Raw genomic sequence first — 23,550 nt, 5'->3', positions numbered from 1 at the left:
TTGGAGCTGCTTAGCTATGCCCTGGGTCGTATTAATCAACGGAGAGGGGACAACGGATGTTGCAACGGAGGGGAGATGGCTTCTCTATCAAAAGTGTTCACCGGGGTTATTTGGAGCGGGAAAGGTTGTTTCTTTGGTAACACTTGATTTGGATAATCCATCTGTTTCTACAAACTATTTACAGACTACCAGTAACATTTCAACTGCATGTCTGTTGACGTTCAACAGGAAAGTGTCTGTTGTCCGTCAGCCTGCATTTCAACATTACAGTTGTAGCCTGTCAGTAGCATTTCAATTGTTGATGGACAGCTTGTGATGGGTGGTGGGAGGGCTATGGAGTAAGATATGATTGGTTGGTATTACTCATGCACACGCACGTGCACGCAAGTACACATGCATGTGCGTAAGCCCATGCGCGTCCACGCGTGCACACACAGGCCCACACACACACACGTAAAACATATCATTCTGATCACCTAAGGCACCTATTCATCTGTAACTGTTTTAGACATGAAAACAACAATTGCTACAGGTCACAGGAAACCGCTGGTCTCAGCGCAAATGCATCTTTGTCAACACATCAGAACGCCACATATAACCCAGGGACAGCACACAGTTAGTCTCAATGACACAGAAGTGCTCAGACAGCATATTTGAAAACACACTTGCTTTTTAGATGGTTGTATTATATATATATTTGTAAATGTAGTCCTTTAGTAGATGCTCTTACCCAGCAGTATTGAGTATATACATTTCTCATACTTTTTCTTACCGGTCCCCCACGGGAATTGAACCCCCAACCCTGGTGTTGCAAGCGCCATGGGGCTACCAACTGAGCCGCATGGCTCCACCTCCAGCTCTAAAGCTGTACACAAACCATACGATCCAAGATGTGGTGTGTTTCTATTGGCTGCCTGTCATTAAAATGTATGTGGACCGACACTATAGTGTGTCGTAGAGGGGGAGGTCATGTTTGTATGTAGTTAGTGTGAGACAAAGAAAGATTTCAGGATCCCAAATGGCACCCTAATCTCTACAAAGTGCACTACTTTTGTAGTAGGGTGCCATTTGAGATGTAATCGAAACACTCCTGTAACGTTCGTCGTCCTCGTCTGAGGAGGAGTAGGAGAGATCGGACCAATATGCAGCGTGGTACGTGTCCATGTTCATATTTATTCAACAGACACTCAACAAAATAACAGCGGCGAATGAAACGAAAACGAAACAGTTCTGTCTGGGGAAGACACAAAGACAGAAAACAACCACCCACAAAACACAATGGAAAACAGGCTACCTGAATATGGTTCTCAATCAGGGGACAACGATTGACAGCTGCATCTGATTGCGAACCATACCAAGCCAAACACAGAAATAGAAAATCATAGACAAACTAACATAGACAACCCACCCAACTCACGCCTTGACCATACTAAACCAAAAGACAAAACAAAGGAACTAAGGTCAGAAGGTGACAACTCCAAAGTCCTTTAGAAAAGGCAGCGAGGCGATATCTCAAAAGATATCCATCCACCCGGCTTACAGACTAACAGACATTACCAAAAGACGAAGACCTGGAGCAAGGCCAGAGATGACAGAGAACGCTATGGAAATACAGGGAGGGAGGGAGAGATGGGAGTGATGCCTATTGGAAAAATGAGAGGGGGAGAAGGGGACAGAGAGTCATTACTGTACTTGGTTAACAAGTCAGAACGAAAGAGAGGGAGAGAGAGTCATTACTGTACTTGGTTAACAAGTCAGAACGAAAGAGAGGGAGAGAGAGTCATTACTGTACTTGGTTAACAAGTCAGAACGAAAGAGAGGGAGAGAGAGTCATTACTGTACTTGGTGAACAAGTCAGAACGAAAGAGAGGGAGAGAGAGTCATTACTGTACTTGGTGAACAAGTCAGAACGAAAGAGAGGGAGAGAAGGGGACAGAGAGTCATTACTGTACCTGGTTAACAAGTCAGAACGAAAGAGAGGGAGAGAGAGTCATTACTGTACTTGGTTAACAAGTCAGAACGAAAGAGAGGGAGAGAAGGGGACAGAGAGTCATTACTGTACCTGGTTAACAAGTCAGAACGAAAGAGAGGGAGAGAGAGTCATTACTGTACTTGGTTAACAAGTCAGAACGAAAGAGAGGGAGAGAGAGTCATTACTGTACCTGGTTAACAAGTCAGAACGAAAGAGAGGGAGAGAAAGGCAAATCCAGAAAAGAGCCATTCAATTCAACGACCACCTAAAAGGAAGCCATTCCCAAACCTTCCATAACAAAGCCATCCGATACAGAACCTGGAGAAGAGTCCGGTAAACAAGCTGGTTCTGGGGCTCTGTTCACAAACAGATCCCCAGGACAGCAACACAATTAGACCGAACCAAATCATGAGAAAACAAAAAGATAATTACTTGACACATTGGAAAGAATTATCAAAAAAACTGAGCAAACTAGAATGATGTTTTGCCCTAAACAGAGAGTACACAGTGCAGTGGCCGAATACCTGACCACTGTGACTGACTCAAACCTAAGGAAAGCTTTGACTATATATAGACTCAGTGAGCATAGCCTTGCTATTGAGAAAGGCTGCAGCAGGCCGACCTGGCTCTGAAGAAAAGACACTGCACACTGCCCACGAAATGAGGTGGAAACTAGGAATGCACTATATATCGGTGAACATATTGGAATCGGACGATATTAGCTGAAAATACCAACATTGATATTGGCCTGATGTCTAGTTTAACGCCGCTGTGAAACAAAACAATGTCAAAGCTATCGTGCATTCCTAACCTAGCCCACGATGTCTGCTGTGTGGATCAAGCAGTCAACAAGTCGAGTAGCCATTTGAAAGAGTAAGAACATTTCAGTGAGACAACACAAAGGCCAAATCCAGTATTGTACAGTGAAATAAATCAAATCAAATCAAATCAAATTTATTTATATAGCCCTTCGTACATCAGCTGATATCTCAAAGTGCTGTACAGAAACCCAGCCTAAAACCCCAAACAGCAAACAATGCAGGTGTAAAAGCACCTGGTGTAAATATGCCCCCAATGCAATTCTGAAGTAAAATACATTGTGATATCAACAGATTTTTGGCAAATTAACAAATGATTGTCTTTTGAGGATTTTATATAACAACATTCTAACCTCATTTAGCATGATCTATTCAATTATGGTATAATTCTACTATTTGTATTCATTTGCATCACTGTCAATGACATACTTTTATTTTGAAGGCTAACCGCAAAGTCCACTATTGTGGCTAATCCTTATTGTGGCTAGCTTCACATAGATGGGTCTGAGCACCATTAATCAAATAAGAACTGTCTTATAAATTAGGGTCATTTTAAATGATGGCACCTAGCTATATAGTTAGCTAACGATAGCTACTGAAACAGATTATGTCGTTTTGCTGTGTTTTTGGGGAAAAACAGTGTTTGCATCCATGAGAGGGCTAGCTTTTTTTAATGACCAGCACTGTAGGTGCGCGAGACAACCTTACCGGCATCATAGCATACGTATCAGTATTAATCAATGTGTAATAACTACGTTAAATATGAATGAACACGTTAAACTATTATGTGACGCGCAGTCATATTCAGGTCCTGATTGGTCAACAAGCTTATTTGACACGTCAAACAGTGTATATTTTTTGACATGCAAAGACCCAAACGGCGTCCAATAGAAATCCTGGTTGAGAATGAAACGACTGAACAAATGAACAACGAAACAGCACAGCAAGTAAGTGAAAGAATGGGGACATGAGTAAATTCCAACAAAATAACTTTTTGGTCAGTGTGGTTTGTGTGTGTGTGTAACCTTTATTTATCTAGGCAAGTCTGTTAAGAACAAATTCTTATTTACAATGACGGCCTACCCCGGCCAAACCTGGACGACGCTGGGCCAATTGTGCGCCGCCCTATCGAACTCCCAATCACGGCCAGATGTAATACAGCCTAGATTCGAACCGGGGACTGTAGTGATGCCACTTGCACTGAGATGCAGTGCCTTAGACCACTGCGTCCATGTGTGCGTGTTAACTATTTAACTGTATTAGAATGCTTAAAAGGCAGCTAAAAAAAATTTATATCGGTTATTGGTTTCGGTATCAGGTTTTTTGGCAAGGAAAATATTGGATATCGGTATCGGCCAAAAATGTCATATCGGTGCATCACTAGTGGAACCTCCTACCATTTGTATGACCATATTAAAGACAAATATTTCCCTCAGTTTACAAAGATCCAAAAAGAATTTGAAAACAAACCCAATTTTGATAAACTCCCATATCTATTGGGTGAAAAACCACAGTGTGCCATCACAGCAGCAAGATTCATGACCTTTTGCCACAAGAAAAGGGCAACCAGTGAAATACAAACACCATTGTAAATACAACCCATATTTATTTTTATTTATTTTCCCTTTTGTTCTTTAACTATTTGCACACTTTTGTTTTTTTTATCTACTTCACTTGCTTTGGCAATGTTAACATGTTTCCCATGTCAATGAAGCCCTTAAATTGAATTAGAGAGAGAGAGAGAGAATGTCTCAGTATTGACCGATTTCAGCCTGTACAGTACCGTAGACACATCCAGCTTTAGAGTATAACAAAGTAATGATGCGAAGAGGTGACACAGATATACTCTATTAACCAGACTCCCCTGTCCTTGTGAATCATAAACTGTAATAACGAGTTATGGTGAATGACCTCCGGACGATATGACTAAGGGCCGTCAGACCAGGAAGTGGAGATTTCATTAGGAGGTGTCTATGTCTTATGACACAGCGGTAAGACAGAGCATTAATATTCATTCACAGTGTTACCTGATGCAACAAAGATCAGTCATTCACACATCAGTAATTATAACACAGCAAAGATATTATAAAACATCTAGACGTAGAAAAGGCCAAACAACCACAACAAGCTAATATTTCTAAGAAAGAGGCGATAAAACACCAAGATCTTCTAAAAACAGTCCAGCTTTTCTCAGCATCCATATCAAATCAAATGTATTTGTCACATACACATGGTTAGCAGATGTTAATGCGAGTGTAGCGAGATGCTTGTGCTTCTAGTTCCGACAATGCAGTCATAACCAACGAGTAATCTAACCTAACAATTCCACAACTGCTACCTTATACACAGTGTAAGGGATAAAGAATATGTACATAAAGATATATGAATGAGTGATGGTACAGAACGGCATAGGCAAGATGCAGTAGATGGTATCGAGTACAGTATGGCATACAATGTGGCACAGTTTAAAGTGGCTAGTGATACATGTATTACATAAAGATGGCAAGATCCAGTAGATGGTATAGAGTACAGTATATACATATGAGATGAGTAATGTAGGGTATGTAAACATTTATATAAAGTGGCTAGTGATACATTTTTTACATCAATTTCCATTATTGAAGTGGCTGGAGTTGAGTCAGTATGTTGGCAGCAGCCACTCAATGTTAGTGGTGGCTGTTTAACAGTCTGATGGCCTTGAGATAGAAGCTGTTTTTTAGTCTCTCGGTCCCAGCTTTGATGCACCTGTACTGACCTCGCCTTCTGGATGATAGCGGGGTGAACAGGCAGTGGCTCGGGTGGTTGTTGTCCTTGATGATCTTTATGGCCTTCCTGTGACATCGGGTGGTGTAGGTGTCCTGGAGGGCAGGTAGTTTGCCCCCGGTGATGCGTTGTGCAGACCTCACTACCCTCTGGAGAGCCTTATGGTTGTGGGCGGAGCAGTTGCCGTACCAGGCGGTGATACAGACTGACAGGATGCTCTCGATTGTGCCTCTGTAAAAGTTTGTGAGTTCTTTTGGTGACAAGCCAAATTTCTTCAGCCACCTGAGGTTGAAGAGCCGCTGCTGTGCCTTCTCCACAACGCTGTCTGTGTGGGTGGACCAATTCCGTTTGTCCGTGATGTGTACGCCGAGGAACTTAAAACTTACTACCCTCTCCACTACTGTCCCGTCGATGTGGATAGGGGGGTTGAATTGCGACTCTACTTTGTCTCTATACTGACGCTTAGCTTGTTTGATTGACATGCGGAGGGAATAGCTACACTGTTTGTTTTCGGTCATGTTTCCGGTCACCTTGCCCTGGTTAATTAAAAGCAGTGGTTTGCGCTTTCAGTTTCACACGAATGCTGCCATCAATCCACGGTTTCTGGTTTGGGAATGTTTTAATAGTTGCTGTGGGTACGACATCGCCGATGCACTTTCTAATGAAGTCGCTCACCGAATCAGCGTATTCGTCAATGTTGTTGTTGGACGCAATGCGAAACATATCCCAATCCACGTGATCGAAGCAGTCTCGAAGCGTGGAGCATAAACATAGCCTAAACGGCGCAGGTGTGGAGCCATGACTGCCACGTATGACGATGCCAATCCAGTTACCAAGAAACATGGCAAGAGACCGCCGTCGTCGAGGGAAAGCTGTCTTCACAAACTTAGTTTAGTTACCAGATGGGTCAATAGGTTAGTGACAGTGTGGATCAAGTCCAGGAAGCACGATGGGCTACTCTGGCCTGTCTGCGCTGGCCTGTCTGCGCTGGCCTGTCTGGGGCCTGCCTGCCTGTCCTCAGAGATAATATCTCTATATTCTATTATAGGATTCACAGTAACGGTCAGACTTTCAGTCAGAGGTTAGGGAACTAGGACCCAGTGAAGACATCCCTCAGAAGACTTGAGAGCTGTGGGGCTCAGGAACGATTGTTAGCGGCTATAGGAAACCAGTGGTGGGATCTAATGTGACAGGTAATGGGGCTACAATCAATGTAATGAGGAGTGTATCACTGACTCTTTTTTAGAAGAAGATACTGTCGATGATGTAACGTCACTCACACTCACAGTCACAATGACATGTGACGTGACAAACGCCTTTGTCTTTTCAGCTTCTACCGCTGTCTCTAAAAAAACTAGAACCTCTACAACCATGGGCACTTGATCTGTGATCCAAATGGCACCGTATTATTTAGGGAGTGCACTGCCCATAGGGCTCTGGATAAAAGTAGTGCACTATAGGGAATAGGGTACCATTTGGGAGGCACACTTGGTCAACGGCACGACCCAAGTCATAGACTATTTTCTCTGCTGCCGCACGACAAGTCTGACACCAACAGTCTCTTGAACAGCTTCTGTCACCACGCAATACAATTGATAAACAGCTACACGGACCGAGTTGATCTTGTGTCTTTATTGACCTTTTATTTCAGTATTCACAAGGTCTCTATGCACACTCTCAGGGCCCTACACACTCTCAGGGCCCTACACACTCTCAGGGCCCTACACACTCTCAGGGCCCTACACACTCTCAGGGCCCTACACACTCTCAGGGCCCCACACACTCTCAGGGCCCCACACACTCTCAGGGCCCCACACACTCTCAGGGCCCTACACACTCTCAGGGCCCTACACACTCTCAGGGCCCTACACACTCTCAGGGCCCTACACACTCTCAGGGCCCTACACACTCTCAGGGCCCTACACACTCTCAGGGCCCTACACACTCTCAGTGCCCTACACACTCTCAGGGCCCTACACACTCACACACACTGTCACTCCAACACACTCACAGGGCCCTACACACTCACACACACTGTCACTCCAACACACACACACACACACACACACATACACTCACTCCATCATTGTCACACTCACACATAATATGTACATGCATTTATACTGACTCTACACACCCGTACACCCACTCACATGCAAGCTGTTTCTACACTTAAAACATTTAGCCTCGTCCCCTAACCCCGACACTGACATTTGACATATTTACTGTATATAGTATGCTTACTTACTTACTTTATTGTGTATTTCATATGTTTCATATTCTTATGTCTCGTGTGGGTTTTTTTCTAGTAATACAGTGTTATTGATTATTGCATTGTTGGATTTTGAGTTTCAAGAAACTATTTCAATGTACTTGTGCATGTGACATTAAAACTTGTAACTATTACAATTGTTCTAATTCATTTCAAATACTATTTTAACTTCGGCTATTACTGACTGTTAGCATACCAACTGTTGGCTATTACTGACACTTAGCATACCAACTGTTGGCTATTACTGACTGTCAGCATACCAACAGTTAGCTAATACTGACACTTAGCATACCAACTGTTGGTTATTACTGACTCTTAGCATACCAACTGTTGGCTATTACTGACACTTAGCATACCAACTGCTAGCTATTACTGACACTTAGCATACCAACTGTTGGCTATTACTGACTGTCAGCATACCAACAGTTAGCTAATACTGACACTTAGCATACCAACTGTTGGTTATTACTGACTCTTAGCATACCAACTGTTGGCTATTACTGACTCTTAGCATATCAACTGCTAGCTATTACTGACACTTAGTATACCAACTATTAGCTATTACTGACTGTTAGCCTACCAACTGTTAGCTATTACAGACTGTTAGCCTACCAACTGTTAGCTATTACAGACTGTTAGCCTACCAACTGTTAGCTATTACAGACTGTTAGCCTACCAACTGTTAGCTATTACAGACTGTTAGCCTACCAACTGTTAGCTATTACAGACTGTTAGCCTACCAACTGTTAGCTATTACAGACTGTTAGCCTACCAACTGTTAGCTATTACAGACTGTTAGCCTACCAACTGTTAGCTATTACAGACTGTTAGCCTACCAACTGTTAGCTATTACAGACTGTTAGCCTACCAACTGTTAGCTATTACAGACTGTTAGCCTACCAACTGTTAGCTATTACAGACTGTTAGCCTACCAACTGTTAGCTATTACAGACTGTTAGCCTACCAACTGTTAGCTATTACAGACTGTTAGCCTACCAACTGTTAGCTATTACAGACTGTTAGCCTACCAACTGTTGACTGTTAGCCTACTAACTGTTAGCTATTACAGACTGTTAGCCTACCAACTGATGTCTCTCTTTTCTCTTTGCCCTCATGTGTACCACCACTTTCTCACCCTCTCTGCAGATGTTCCATCTGTTTGTTGGTATACCGTGGGTAAACTCATTCACCATAATAGAACACCCACACACAAATGCACGCTAGCACACACACAAAAACACACCCCTCTGTCGTGCTACTTCTGTGAACAGCCGACACGCTCTCTCTAATTACGAGGGTTGTGAGAAGTACAAATCAGCACATTTTCACTCCCATTTGGTGGAAATTAAATGTTTATATTGACGTGTGGGACATAATAAAAAGCCATCACAATATACCAAACCCTCAAAGCGTACAAATGTTCTTTCATTACTTTACAATATTACTTCACAATATCGTCTGGGGGACTAATAAACTTGGCCCTTTTCATTCTCCCATGCACTCGTGCACGTACACACACACACACACACACACACACACACACACACACACACACACACACACACACACACACACACACACACGCTCTCTATGTCTCTCTCTCTCTGTCTCTCTCTCTCTCTCTGTCTCTCTCTGTCTCTATCTGTATCTCCGCCCCCAAACACACACGCACGCGCTCTCTCTCTCTGATTCTCCCTCTCTCTCCCTCTCTCTCTCTCTCTCCCTCTCTCTCCCTCTTTCTCTCTGTTTCTCTCTCTCTCTCTCTCTCTCTCTCTCTCTCTCTCTATGATTCTCCCTCTCTCTCTCTCTCTCTCTCCCTCTCTCTCCCTCTTTCTCTCTGTTTCTCTCTCTCTCTCTCTCTCTCTCTCTCTCTCTCTCTCTCTCTCTCTCTCTCTCTCTCTCTCTCTCTCTCTCTCTCTTCAAATGTGCTATGTTTAGCCTTATTTTGTCCATAATGTGAAACGCTAGCTCAGCATGAGCTCTGCATCTGCAAAACACAGTCACTTAGCGCTACCCGCTAAAGTTAGGAGGGTTAATTAGCATGAAATGGTATTCCAGTGGTGCTATCACAGTAACCAGTGCTACGCTACGCTAGCCTACTCTAGCTAGCTAATTGCGTTCGCTATGTCCAGTCTCTTCTAACCCACTCAGCCGCTCTCTCTCACGGGGTTTCTGAAGAGAAGGACGTCTTGTATCAATGTAATGGGAAGAGATACAATATTTTCTCCCTGCTGGTTTCCAACCTCACACACACACACACATACACACGCACGCACGCACGCCCCCCCGCCCCACCCGACACACACACACTCTGGAGATGTACCAGAGTGCCTCTTGGCCCAGGCCTTTAAAGAGCAGACTGCATCAGGGAAATTGCTCTGTCATCTTTACTCTTTACTCCAGTAGTGGTGGTAGTAGTGTTGTCTGTCTACCGTTTACAATCATCCTCACTGACACAGACAGTCATTTCCCAGCCAGGCTTACTGTCAGAGTCCTTACCCTTTACCAACGGAGAGCTACGACAGCTCCTACTGACACACTCACATACACTTAACGTCTTTCACTGTCACTATTAAACAGAACACACACACACTCTAATTGTCAGTGGTTCATGAAATGTCTCTACTACACTCGTATGCGTAGAAGACAGTAGACAGGCTTGGCAGTATCACTGTCACTTATCTCTGTGTGTGTACGTGTGTGTACGTGTATGCATCCATGTGTTTCTGACGGATTCAATACCATATTCTTACTTGTTGTTCAACTGAGCTAACTTTACCATTTTGACAACAAGCAATTGAACTAAATTGTCAAGGCAACTGCCTCAGAGCATCTCTCCCATGTTGAATACGGCTGTGTGATCTCCATAGAATGCTGTAGGATGACGCATCTTAAACCGATGACGCCCCACCCCCATGTATGTCTATTGGAATGTGTTGAGTACATTTAGTCATCTCTGGAATAGACCAACACAGTAAGGGGTGCTATTTGAGGAATGCTAGGAGACATACAGTACATGACTGGGCGTCTGACTGTGTAAAGGCATGTGAGGCACAGGACCTCAACGGGTGGATCAGAGGTCAGGAGGTCACAACCTTTAGGTTACAAGGACCATAAAAAGAAATACCCACACTAAGTAAGTCATCCAAGGAGACTGAAGAGTCACTATGTATTCTCAGCGCTAACCTTTGAATGTGCACAAATTAATTAATTGTCAATGAAATGATGCTGACTTTCAGAATGTAGCCAATGGTGATTGACATTATAGTCATGATGATTAAGCAATCAAATTCTACCACTAATTTTCATCACAAATTGCTTAACCGCAACCCAGGCCTAGAGACTTGATTCCCTCGATGGTAAGGTCAATGATCATAATATTTTGCAACTACAATGAAGATGGCAAATACCGTATTTCCACCATTGCTAATTTCTTCTAATAGAGTAGAGTAACTTCCTGTTGGAAATTAAACAGACCACTGGTCTGTGGTCAGTGTTATGAAGTAGTTTCTAAGATAATAAGCTGTCTGTTTTGATCTGTCCATTAGATACGCTCCCAGGCACATAAACAGTGGTATTAGCTAATATAGACTTGGCAAGATGACACACACACACTGCCTCTGTCTCTCTTACACTTTTATGAGCGATCACACACACACACACACACATACACACACACACACTGCGCCTCTGTCTGTCTTTCACTTTTATGGGCGATCACACACATACACACACACACACTGCCTCTGTCTGTCTTGAACTTTTATGGATGATCACACACACGCACACACACACACACACAGGAAAAGTGTCCAGTATTTTTATGAACAGACATAGATTTCATTAGGTTTTGGGTTATTCTTTCGACTCTTAGTCTCCTAGTCTGCTCATAAAGTTGTTAAGGAGTTGTTAAGGAGGATACTGACAGTAATATGACTTGAGCTTCCTCTCTTGGCTGCCTCAGGTTTATATCAAAGAGAAGGTGAGAAGTTAGCCCATGTGGTTATAATACCTCTGTTACACTGGCAAGGCTATCTGAGATGACTGTCTTGTGACCAAACCGCCCAGATATGAACCCTAACCTGGATGACCCTTGCACTTTGACCCTAGCTGGCACTGTCCAATGATGATCCATCTTACTAGACATACATCCAATGACAATCCATCTTACTAGACATACATCCAGTGACAGTTGAGCATCTAGGCAGTCAGAATGAGATTTTAAGTTGTAGGCCAGAGACAGTGATGAGTAAATATTATTTTATCCTTGAATGGATGGCCACACATTGAAAACAGAACATATAGATAGATCATAGATGATAGTATCAAGAACTCATGAAGGATTTTGGTGGTCACACATTTCAGGACCATGGACAGCATAGTGGTAGTTCCATTTAAGTTTTTGTCATTTAGCAGACGTTCAGAACAACTAGGGTTAAGTGACATGCTCAAGGGCACATTGACAGATTGTTCACCTAGTCGGCTCAGGGATTCGAACCAGCAACCTTTCCGTTACTGGCCCAAGGCGGTTAACCACTAGGCTACCTGCCACTCATATATCCTTGGGAGCTGGCTGTACTGATAGCATATGAATCCATGTGATGATGACACACACACACTGAAACACACACACACATTCGGCAATAAATAGTCTTAATGTAATTAGCTTTCAGTCTGTCTCTAATGAACTGTAGCCTGTGGGAAAATGTGAGACATATTTCTCAGAATTCTTCCTCATTGACTATAAATAGAGTGTGTGACGCTCAAGGCAATACGTCCTCAACACAAATATCAGATATATAAATATTCTCCACTGTTACCTACTGTATATACATGCAGCTGGTATTCACTCTGCCCTGTACAACGAGGAGAGATCGAGATAAAGACTTGAACGAAAGGACAAAGACCCATCCAAGGTTGTACGTGAACTCCTGCTTGCTCCGTCCTTACACATACTGTATACACCCATACACTCATCTTACCCTGTTCTACCCTTCACTGAGAGGAGAGATATGGAGAGAAGAAACACTTGAGATAAAGAGAAAGTGACATCCAAGGTTGACTCTGCCTGCCCCAGTGCCCAATCCTTACAATGATATAGAATACAGTGATATTTCCTGTGTCTTGCTTCCTCTTCATTGCTCGTTGAGTATGTGCAGTAGTGTATTACAGTCAAGCGCTATTCACCCTATCCTGTGCTAAGAGAAGAAGAACAGAAGGGCAACAGTGCCATCCAAGGTTATGACCTCTTGCCCCTACTGTACACAGCATCTACTTTCTACTCACTCTATGCTGAGTGAGGTGTTTGGAAACAAGGCAGTGCCACCCAAGGTTACTGTACGACACAACCTCTGCCTACCCAATCCTTACAATCGTATACAATACAAAACGTGCAGTATTTGAAGTGTCCATGTTTTTCTAAGGTTGCTACGCCAACTTTCCTGGTAGTGTTGTTTGCGATCCGTACAAACAACACTACCAGACCTTCGTGTTACCACAGATATCCACTGAGAGCCTGACAACACGACTGATTGGGAGCCAAACAAATGCAGACATCTGCTTTTTGCTGCAAATCTAATTCAAAATGAGGATGATTGGGTGTAATGTAGCCAGTACGACAGACCCCAGTGCTCGGTCATTTCCTTGGCACTCTGTTTCAAAACAAATCAATTCAATTATACAAAATGGACAAGCACTTACTGCCTGCTACTGCTCGGTGATGATGGGCTTCTGTGTGTGTGTGTGTGTGTGTGTGTGTGTGTGTGTGTGTGTGTGTGTGTGTGTGTGTGTGTGTGTGTGTGTGTGTGTGTGTGTGTGTGTGTGTGTGTGTGTGTGTGTGTGTGTGTGTGTGTGTGTGTGTGCGCGCGCGCGCAAGTCCCCACTCCCAAATCTTTATTTACTCTGGGGCTCTCTTTAAAAGGTTAAGGGCCTTTCTGTGTTCTGTTGGAGCTGTGAGGGCTGTGACAGACTCCAGATACTATATCCGTGTCCCAAATGGCCCCCTATTCCCTGTCTAGTGCACCATACTACATAGGGAATGGGGTGCGATTTGGGACCCCCGCCCGCTACAACAGTATGTGACACCGGGGAGCCGAGGCCTGCAGAGAGGACAGGGAGGCAGCGTCAAAGTAATTAGGGAAGATCGTTCAATGATAAACAACCTTGCCTGTTTTTTAATAACTAATTCATTGTTTTTCATTCAATATTTCAGAAATGGTTCTATTTGTTTTGACAAGAGAGACATTGGTGTTTACTATAGTTAGATAAGGAGGCACTCTGAAAACCTTGTTTAGCAGCCACTCAGAAATCCTCCTTTAGAGATCTTGACAAGAGAGAGAGTGGAGGAAGAGTTATGAGGCCAGCTGTCCTTTCAGTTGACAGCTACATGATACTTGTCAGCGCACGCATTCACCAGTCCAGACATATGCATAATTGATTAGCTTCCCAAAGTACTCAACTTTTAAATACTCCAACTTCCCGAACTTCAAACTGATTCAATAGGATGTCATTTTTAATGTAAAAACACTCAAACGTGAAATACTCAAACTTCTTCTTGGGATACATACAAAGCCTTCTACTTCCTGACTCCTTGCAGAAAGAGGAGAGCGTATTGGACGACAGATGCCGATGACCAAATCGAAATAACCACATCCTCGGGCTATGGAAAACTGTAACCTCTGTTTGGGCTCCCTCTCGGAGTCAAAGGTCAGATCGGGGCCGGGGTCACATCAGCACAGTCCTATAGCGGTCAGCTAGAGGTCGGCTGGGGATCGCGACCCGCACAGGACGCCCACCCTTTTCACACAGACGCTGCTCAGAAGCTCAGAGTTGGGAAGTCACCCCCCGGACCCGCTTGGCCATGCGTTTCAACTTTTAAAGGTTCTTCCTCTTCTTTCATCTTGGTGATGATTTAGGGCCTAGCCTACAGGCACCAGGGAACGGCTTACTAGCCTCTAGCCTCTCATCATCCATACTCCATAGGCTACAGCTGTGGAGAAGGGAGAGGGAAGAGAAGGGTGGTGGCTGGACGGGGGGGGACGGTAGAGGAAGTTGTAGTGACATCTTGTGCGCCATAGTGACATCTTCAAAGACCTAATTGGGGTTCTTGATGATTGTTTACATTTCTGAATGTCACGCTCAAATATTGACTGAGAAGGAAGAGAAGGGAGGTTGGGGGACATGAGAGGAAGTCGAAGTGACATATCGGCCGACCTTATTTGGATGGTTTCTGATAGTTTACATTTTGTGAATGCCACTGTCATCACACTGGAATGACTCTTCTATCTAAACTCAGTGTTCAGTTTCTATCTTCATAGCCCAGACACCATATTCTCACTGTTGTTATCCCGGAGAACCTAGACAGTTAGCATGGTAGGCTTATCTCTCCCCTACAGCGTTGTTGGGTCAACAGTGCTTTTGTCTTTGTTATGACTCACCCCCCACTGGGCTCAGACATCTTTTCAGCATCTCGTTTTGATTTCAATTCTGTTGACTTGTCAACTACTTGGATATAGGTTTAAATAGGCGACATTCCGTTACATTGATGACTTTTTTGCAAATCCAATCAGTTTCCCACGTCGATTCAACGTCATCACATTGAATTTTGGGGTTGAAAGGACGTGGAAACAACGTTGATTCAGTTTTTGCCCAGTAGATACTGAAATGCAACAACTTCCACTAGTTTCAATAGTCCTGCTTTGCAGGAAAATCAAGATACTATAGTTTCAATGATAATCCTATAAAGACAAAGAGAAGAAGTTATTTGGCATCCAAAGCCCTATCTTCGCCTTTCCCTCACAAACTCCATAGGCACAGCCAAGCTTAAGACGGAGCTCAATCCTGATCAAACACAGATGTCCTCTCATCATTTAACACAAGAGACATCGATAACTCTAAATCCGATGCTCATCATTTTGCCATTGATGCTACTTGGAAGGCCATTGGCCCACCTCATATTTCAGATTTATTTCATGGAAAAATAAAATATCATATCATAATGAAGGTGGAAGATTATCAAAGGTTCTTTGCAGAAAGCGGTAGGGGAAGGAGCATGGGAATATGGGTCGGATATTTCTGCTTGTCCAGTCCAGTGACGGCGCTTGTTTCAAGCTAATCACGTTAGCATTAATAATGAGATAAGGCATTTCCTGTCCAAACTGCCATGTTCTTCTTCTGTTTCATATGGCTCTGGATAAATGTATTTATGATTCCTCTCTGTTTTGTCCTGTAGGTTCGTGTTGGTCTTTGGTTGCTTGGTCCTGTCTGTGTTCTCCACCATTCCGGCTCACCAGGACTTCTCTTCCGACTGTCTGCTCATCCTGGTGAGGAACTGGTTGAAACTAGGCATATGTTCTGACACAGACACAGAAGCTGTTCATCAGCGTGCCCGTTTACAATGAGTGCAGTGATAGGTGACGCTGTGGATAGCAGAAAGCGGTGTCACCTATCGCTTCACAACAGGCAAATACGAAGCGGTGAAGAGTGTTGAGATTTCAATCAAACTCCTCTTTGCACAACTAGATTTCTATTCGTAAATAGGCAAGAGGATATGAATACATTCTGGTATCAGTCAATCTGATCAATTGGGAACACTTCCCTGTTTTCCCATCATCTAGTCATTTGATAGTGAATAAAGCAGATTCAAACAGACTTAACCACGTTAAGAACCCTACTGATGCAGATCTCTTGCTACGTAATGTGGTCCTAGCAGGACAAATCGATACAGGCCAAGGTTCACGCGTTGTCTCCATATTGAGTTTAGTCATTTGATCCGGGCCCAACATTGATTTCTTCTTCTACACAAAAAGGGTCCAACAAGGGTTCTTCGGATGTCCCCACAGGAGAACCCTTTTTTGGTTTCAGGTAGAACCCTTTTGGGTTGCATGTAGAACCGTCTGAGGAAAGGGTTCTACATGGCACCCAAAAGGGTTCTACCTGCAACCAAAACTAGTTCTTCAAAGGGTTCTATAGGGGCAGCCGAAGAAACCTTTAAAGTTCTAGATAGTGTACTATTATTGAAATGCTGCTAGCAGGTCACAATCCGATAACCGTACCCTGCGAGGAGTCAGCACCATACTGATACAGCAGACTTGAGGGCTGTGAGGGAGAGTGAGTTAAACATTCGCCAAAGGGTCATCAATTGATCATCATCATTGTCTCTGTATTGCCCTGTTGTTGATGTTGACAGTCATTTAAATTGTTTCTGAAATATATTGATATTTGAAGCATTATTGTCCAGCAACTGGAAAATAGACGAGTGAGAGGTGAGTGTTAATTATATAGAGCTCAGATGTGAGTGGTGAACTGGAAGAAATTAACTCCATCACGGGAGCCAGTTAGCATGGTAGGTGACCCTATTGTCCCAGAGAGAGAGAGAGAGAGAGAGAGAGAGAGAGAAAGAGAGATTAGAGAGAGAGAGAGAGAGAGAGAGAGAGAGAGAGAGAGAGAGAGAGAGAGAGAGAGAGAGAGAGAGAGAGAGAGAGAGAGAGAGAGAGAGAGAGAGAGAGAGAGAGAGAGAGAGAGACTACAATTACTTAGGTTTAAAAATAAGCTCAACTGGACACCTTAATGAGGCAGTGAATGAACTGAGAGAGAAAGCACACAGGGCTTTCTACGCCATTAAAAAACAAACCCTTATTCGATGTTTCAAAGACCTCTCTGATGAGAGTAGGCTGCCCATACTGTTGGGGGAGGACACAGAGAGCTGTGGGTTGGCAGCGCACTACATTGCTGCCTGCCATAAGTTGAGGGACAGTGTCTGACAGACCAACCAACCTGCACATGTACTCTACTGCACATGTACTCTATTGTTATTGTTCAATGTATGGTTATTTTGACCCTTGGTTATTCTTGTTACTGTTACCGTTGACAATTTTGATTCTTATTAATTTCATATTCTAAATATCAAAAGTAAGCTTTGGCAATATGTGCATTGTTACGTCATGCCAATAAAGCACATTGAATGGAATTGAATTGAGAGAGAGAACGAGAAAGAGAGAGAGAGAGAGATGTTGTTGTCTGTGCGTGTGCATGCGTGAGTGTGTTTGTGTGTGCGTGCGTTTGTGTGTGTGTGTGTGCGCGTGCGTGTGTGAGTGAGTGAGTGAGTGAGTGTGTTTGTGTGTGCGTGCATTTGTGTGTGTGTGCGTGTGCGTGTGTGAGAGAGTGAGTGTGTTTTTTTGTGAGTGTGTGTGCGTGCCTATGTGTGTTTGTGGGCCCGTGCATGTGATTATGTCACCAGCGGTTGATAAGTGAATTGTGTTCATTAACAAAGAGCAACAACTCCCATTCAAATAATCAAAGATCACATTCTAGGTCATGGGGTTGGATTCAAAGCCACCCAGACGAGATTTCAGAAACAGACCCTGACAAACAAACACCCTAGTACATTTGAAGATATAGAGAGTCTGTCATTGCTCTGGGGAAAGTACAGATAAGGTTGGTATTATAGTGTAAAAAAAAAGTTTTAAAAATTTACTCATATTGTTTCCTTTGAGGCTCAACTCAATTCAACAAGACTATGAATCCCTGGGGGGAATTAGGATTAGTGGTATATGTCATTTTGTATCCTGGGTGGGCCAGTGACAGTCAAAGCGTCGGTCCATCCTTCTGTACTAGGCAAGTATCTCCATGACAGATAGGAAGAGGGATATACACGGATTATCCGAGGAGAAGATGAATCCCTTTGTCCTGATTGGATTCATACTGGATGTCTCCACTCAATAACATAAGCCTCTCCAAATGAAATCAGTGTCAACACGATTAGGCCGCCTACTGACGACATAGACACGGGCAGATATCTATTTGCATCCCAGTCGCTACTCTGAAAACCAGAGATTTGAAACAGCGTCCGTGCTCATAACAAATCTCGTTGCATCCATATGCCTCTTAGACCAGACTTGCCAGGGACATTATCTTGGATTAGCATCAGCTGAATTTGAATCATGATATACTGGGAGCAAATGCTAGCTAGCTCATGTTGTGCCTAGTGATCTAATTGACTATGTTGACTCAGTGTTGACATTTAGCATGCTAATGGGGCATTAGCATATTTTAGGTTGACACTGAATTATATACATTATATACATGCTGTTCACAGGACGTAGACCACTTTAAGGCCTCATTCATTCATGCAAATCATGAATCTGTTTCAATGTCAAGAAAAAGCATGCCACTTTAATATGTTATGGTGTGTTGGAAATTGGATGATAAATCATTTCTCGTACTTTCAATACAATGAGGAAGCAAGTGTGACACCTATTTGTAGATGTATAGCAATTGCTTAGTCATTGTGTATCACTTTCCCCTGACTTCCTGTAGGAGTTTGTGATGATCGTGGTGTTTGGGCTGGAGTACATCATCAGGATCTGGTCGGCCGGCTGCTGCTGTCGCTACAGAGGATGGCAGGGTCGCCTCCGTTTCGCCCGGAAGCCTTTCTGTGTCATAGGTGAGCTATAGACTAGATGAGTTACGAACACTTTATAAACCCTTTATAAACCCTTCGTGAATGTTTTTTCAAAGGGATGAGAAAAGGTTTACAACCTTCAGTTGATGGTTCAGTAATGAGAAGTGTTTTAAAGTTAAAGAGTTTTACAGGTAAATCGTTGACTTTTTCCTCTTTTATGACAATTGATGACCTCTCTGTTACTTTATTTCCTACTTAAAAGCGAGAAGTCAGTTTCCTGACTGCAAATCATTATGGCTATTCACTAATTGCTGGACTCTTATACCATAGGAATGTGACTTCCAAGTTCAAAGAGACCTATGAGTAAAAAGATATGCAGTGTAATTGACCATAGGAACACACACACACACACACACACACAAACACAAACACAATAGACCGTAGTCCCCTTGGCTTGATGTTTTAGCTGTGGTGTTTGAGGCTCTTGTGATTCTTAACAGGAGATTTAGGGTCGACTGACTATGTAAACAGGCCTCTCCATTAACCCGTCTTCAATTGTTTCCAGTGTTTAGACATATTCATCTGCCCTTCTCAGACGGCCGCCGTACTTCAGGGAGGGAGACTAGAGGCTTTACCAGTCACGCTACGTCATCGGAGCTAGTGTCATCATGCTCTCTGAGCTGGCTAATGAGAGAGAGCGGGAGAGAGCGATAAAGAGAATGAGAGAGAGGGAGAGGGAAACAGAGATAGAAAGCGAGAGAGATACAGAAATTAGACGGATACAGATATATACACTACCGGTCAAAAGTTTTAGATCTACTTCTTCTTTATTTTTACTATTTTCTACATTGTAGAATAATAATGAAGACATAAAAACTATGAAATAACATATGGAATCATGTAGTAACCAAAAAAAGTGTGAAACAAATCAAAATATATATATTTGAGACTCTGTCATAAGTTATATGTACACCCACAAACTATACTGTACATAGACATTAATACACTTAGTTTGAGGTGGCGATTGTATAGATTAGATTTCATAAACATTCATATGAAGGCATGTGACATCTTTACATAAGTATACATAGACATTCATAGAAGCTACAGTTGAAGTCGAAGTTTACATACACCTTAGCCAAATACATTTAAACTCAGTTTTTCACAATTCCTATCATTTAATCCTAGTAAAAAGTACCTGTCTTAGGTCAGTTAGGATCACCACTTTATTTTAAGAATGTGAAATGTCAGAATAATACCAGAGAGAGTGATTTATTTCAGCTTTTATTTCTTTCATCACATTCCCAGTGGGTCAGAAGTTTGCATACACTCAATTAGTATTTGGTAGCATTGCCTTGAAATTGTTTCACTTGGGTCAAATGTTTCAGGTAGCCTTCCACAAGCTTCCCACAATAAGTTGGGTGAATTTTGGCCCATTCATCCTGACAGAGCTGGTGTAACTGAGTCAGGTTTGTAGGCCTCCTTGCTTACACATGCTTTTTCAGTTCTGCCCACAAACTTTCTATAGGATTGAGGTCAGGGCTTTGATGGCCACTCCAATACCTTGACTTTGTTGTCCTTAAGCCATTTTGCCACAACTTTGGAAGTATGCTTGGGGTCATTGTTAATTTGGAAGACCCATTTGCGACCAAGCTTTAACTTCCTGACTGATGTCTTGAGATGTTGCTTCAATATATCCACATAATTGTCCTTCCTCATGATGCCATTTATCTTGTGAAGTGCACCAGTCCCTCCTGCAGCAAAACACCCCCACAGCATGATGCTGCCACCCCCGTGCTTCACAGTTGGGATGGTGTTCTTCGGCCCCCTTTTCCTCCAAACATAATGATGGTCATTATGGCCAAACAGTTATATTTTTCTTTCATCAGGCCAGAGGAGATTTCTCCAAAAAGTATGATCTTTGTCCCTATGTGCAGTTGCAAAGCGTAGTCTGGCTTTTTTATCACGGTTTTGGAGCAGTGGCTTCTTCCTTGCTGAGCGGCCTTTCAGGTTATGTCGATATAGGACTCGTTTTGCTGTGGATATAGATACTTTTGTACCTGTTTCCTCCAGCATCTTCACAAGGTTTTTTGCTGTTGTTCTGGGATTGATTTGCATTTTTCACACCAAAGTACTTTCTTCTCTCGGGGACAGAACGCGTCTCCTTCCTGAGCGGTATGACGGCTGCGTGGTCCCATGGTGTTTATTTGGTCCCATGGTGTCCCATGGAAATTGCTCCCAAGGATGAACCAGACTTGCAGAGGTCTACAATTGTTTTGGCTGATTTCTTTTGATTGTCCCATGGTGTCAAGCAAAGAGGCACTGAGTTTGACAGTAGGTCTTGAAATACATCCACAGGTACACCTCCAATTGACTCAAATTATGTAAATTAGCCTATTAGAAGCTTCTAAAGCCATGACATCATTTTCTGGAATTTCCCAAGCTGTTTAAAAGCACAGTCAACTTAGTGTATGTAAACTTCTGACCCACTGGAATTATGATACAGTGAAATATAATTGAAATAATCTGTTTGTAAACAATTGTTGCTAAATGTGCTTGTGTCATGCATGATGAATATGTCCTAACCGACTTGCCAAAACTATAGTTTGTTGACAAGACATTTGTGGAGTGGTTGAAAAACAAGTTTTATTGACTCCAACCTAAGTGTATGTAAACTTCTGACTTCAACTGTATTTTATATTTGAGATTCTTCAAATAGCCACCCTTTGCCTTAATGACATTCTTGGCATTCTCTCAACCAGATTCACATGGAATGCTTTTCCAACAGTCTTAAATGAGTCCCCATATATGCTGAGGTGTTCTAAAAAGAAGGTGTTTGATCGGTGGTGTGTATACAGTATATATATATATATATATATAGAGAGAGAGAGAGAGATTCAGACAGACTGACAACAAACAACCGAACACAGGCCAGAAACTGAACTAGATACTCTGAATGGAGACGGTTAAGGCTGAACTAGATGTTCTGAATAGAGATGGTTAAGGCTGAACTAGATACTCCGAATAGAGAAGGTTAAGGCTGAACTAGATATTCTGAATTGAGAAGGTTAAGGCTGAACTAGATACTCCGAATAGAGAAGGTTAAGGCTGAACTAGATATTCTGAATAGAGACGGTTAAGGCTGAACTAGATGTTCTGAATAGAGACGTTTAAGGCTGAACTAGATGTTCTGAATAGAGACGGTTAAGGCTGAACTAGATACTCTGAATAGAGACGGTTAAGGCTGAACTAGATATTCTGAATAGAGACGGTTAAGGCTGAACTAGATGTTCTGAATAGAGACGGTTAAGGCTGAACTAGATGTTCTGAATAGAGACGGTTAAGGCTGAACTAGATGTTCTGAATAGAGACGGTTAAGGCTGAACTAGATGTTCTGAATAGAGACGGTAAAGGCTGAACTAGATATTCTGAATTGAGAAGGTTAAGGCTGAACTAGATACTCCGAATAGAGAAGGTTAAGGCTGAACTAGATATTCTGAATAGAGACGGTTAAGGCTGAACTAGATGTTCTGAATAGAGACGTTTAAGGCTGAACTAGATGTTCTGAATAGAGACGGTTAAGGCTGAACTAGATACTCTGAATAGAGACGGTTAAGGCTGAACTAGATATTCTGAATAGAGACGGTTAAGGCTGAACTAGATGTTCTGAATAGAGACGGTTAAGGCTGAACTAGATGTTCTGAATAGAGACGGTTAAGGCTGAACTAGATGTTCTGAATAGAGACGGTTAAGGCTGAACTAGATGTTCTGAATAGAGACGGTAAAGGCTGAACTAGATATTCTGAATAGAGACGGTAAAGGCTGAACTAGATACTCTGAATAGAGACGGTTAAGGCTGGCTGTAATATGCTGTTGGGTGTGTCCTCGTCTGGCCTCTCCCCTTCTTAATTATTTGTCAGTATTAATCCTGCCTCCTAAGCTGTTTACCTCTTTCCCCTCCAAGCCAAAACACACACCCTAGGATACCTCTCCAATCATCTCTCTATCAAAACACGTAGGGTCACTGACTGGACACAATCCCCCTCCAGCTTTCACTACAAGTAGCCACTACTAATAAACCTATTTTTACTGGTTAGACACGAGGAAGTATGGCCATCCTGAATATCTTAAGCATTGCTGTTACTTTATCATAATTTATTGTCTGTTTCTCTCTGTAAAATACCTCCCTTGACCTCCTTCTGTCAGCCCTATTGTGTTGAATGATTGATCAGCAGGCCTATTACAATCATGGAGTACTGTCTGTATGAGGGCATGTGACATTTGCCAATAACTCAATCTATTGCGCATCAACTAATGGCACAAG

At 42.8% G+C, this 23,550-nt stretch overlaps 1 protein-coding gene across 6 annotated transcripts in view; it reads left to right on the top strand.

Annotated features, from left to right (window-relative positions):
• The window catches only part of LOC118364808 (potassium voltage-gated channel subfamily KQT member 5-like), a 168,401-nt gene that overhangs the window by 94,391 nt on the left and 50,460 nt on the right, over positions 1–23,550 (top strand). For all 6 annotated transcript variants that reach the window (XM_052503232.1, XM_052503230.1, XM_052503228.1 and 3 more), the window contains exons 2-3: positions 16,056–16,146; positions 19,142–19,268. In XM_052503232.1, the coding sequence (XP_052359192.1) occupies positions 16,056–16,146; positions 19,142–19,268 (218 nt within the window). The remainder of the gene's footprint in view (positions 1–16,055; positions 16,147–19,141; positions 19,269–23,550) is intronic.

The sequence above is a fragment of the Oncorhynchus keta genome, unplaced genomic scaffold (assembly GCF_023373465.1).
Source record: "Oncorhynchus keta strain PuntledgeMale-10-30-2019 unplaced genomic scaffold, Oket_V2 Un_contig_1690_pilon_pilon, whole genome shotgun sequence".
In the NCBI taxonomy this organism is placed as follows: domain Eukaryota; kingdom Metazoa; phylum Chordata; class Actinopteri; order Salmoniformes; family Salmonidae; genus Oncorhynchus; species Oncorhynchus keta.
The sequence above is the reverse complement of the archived record's forward strand: the minus strand, read 5'-3'. Positions and strand labels throughout refer to the sequence as shown.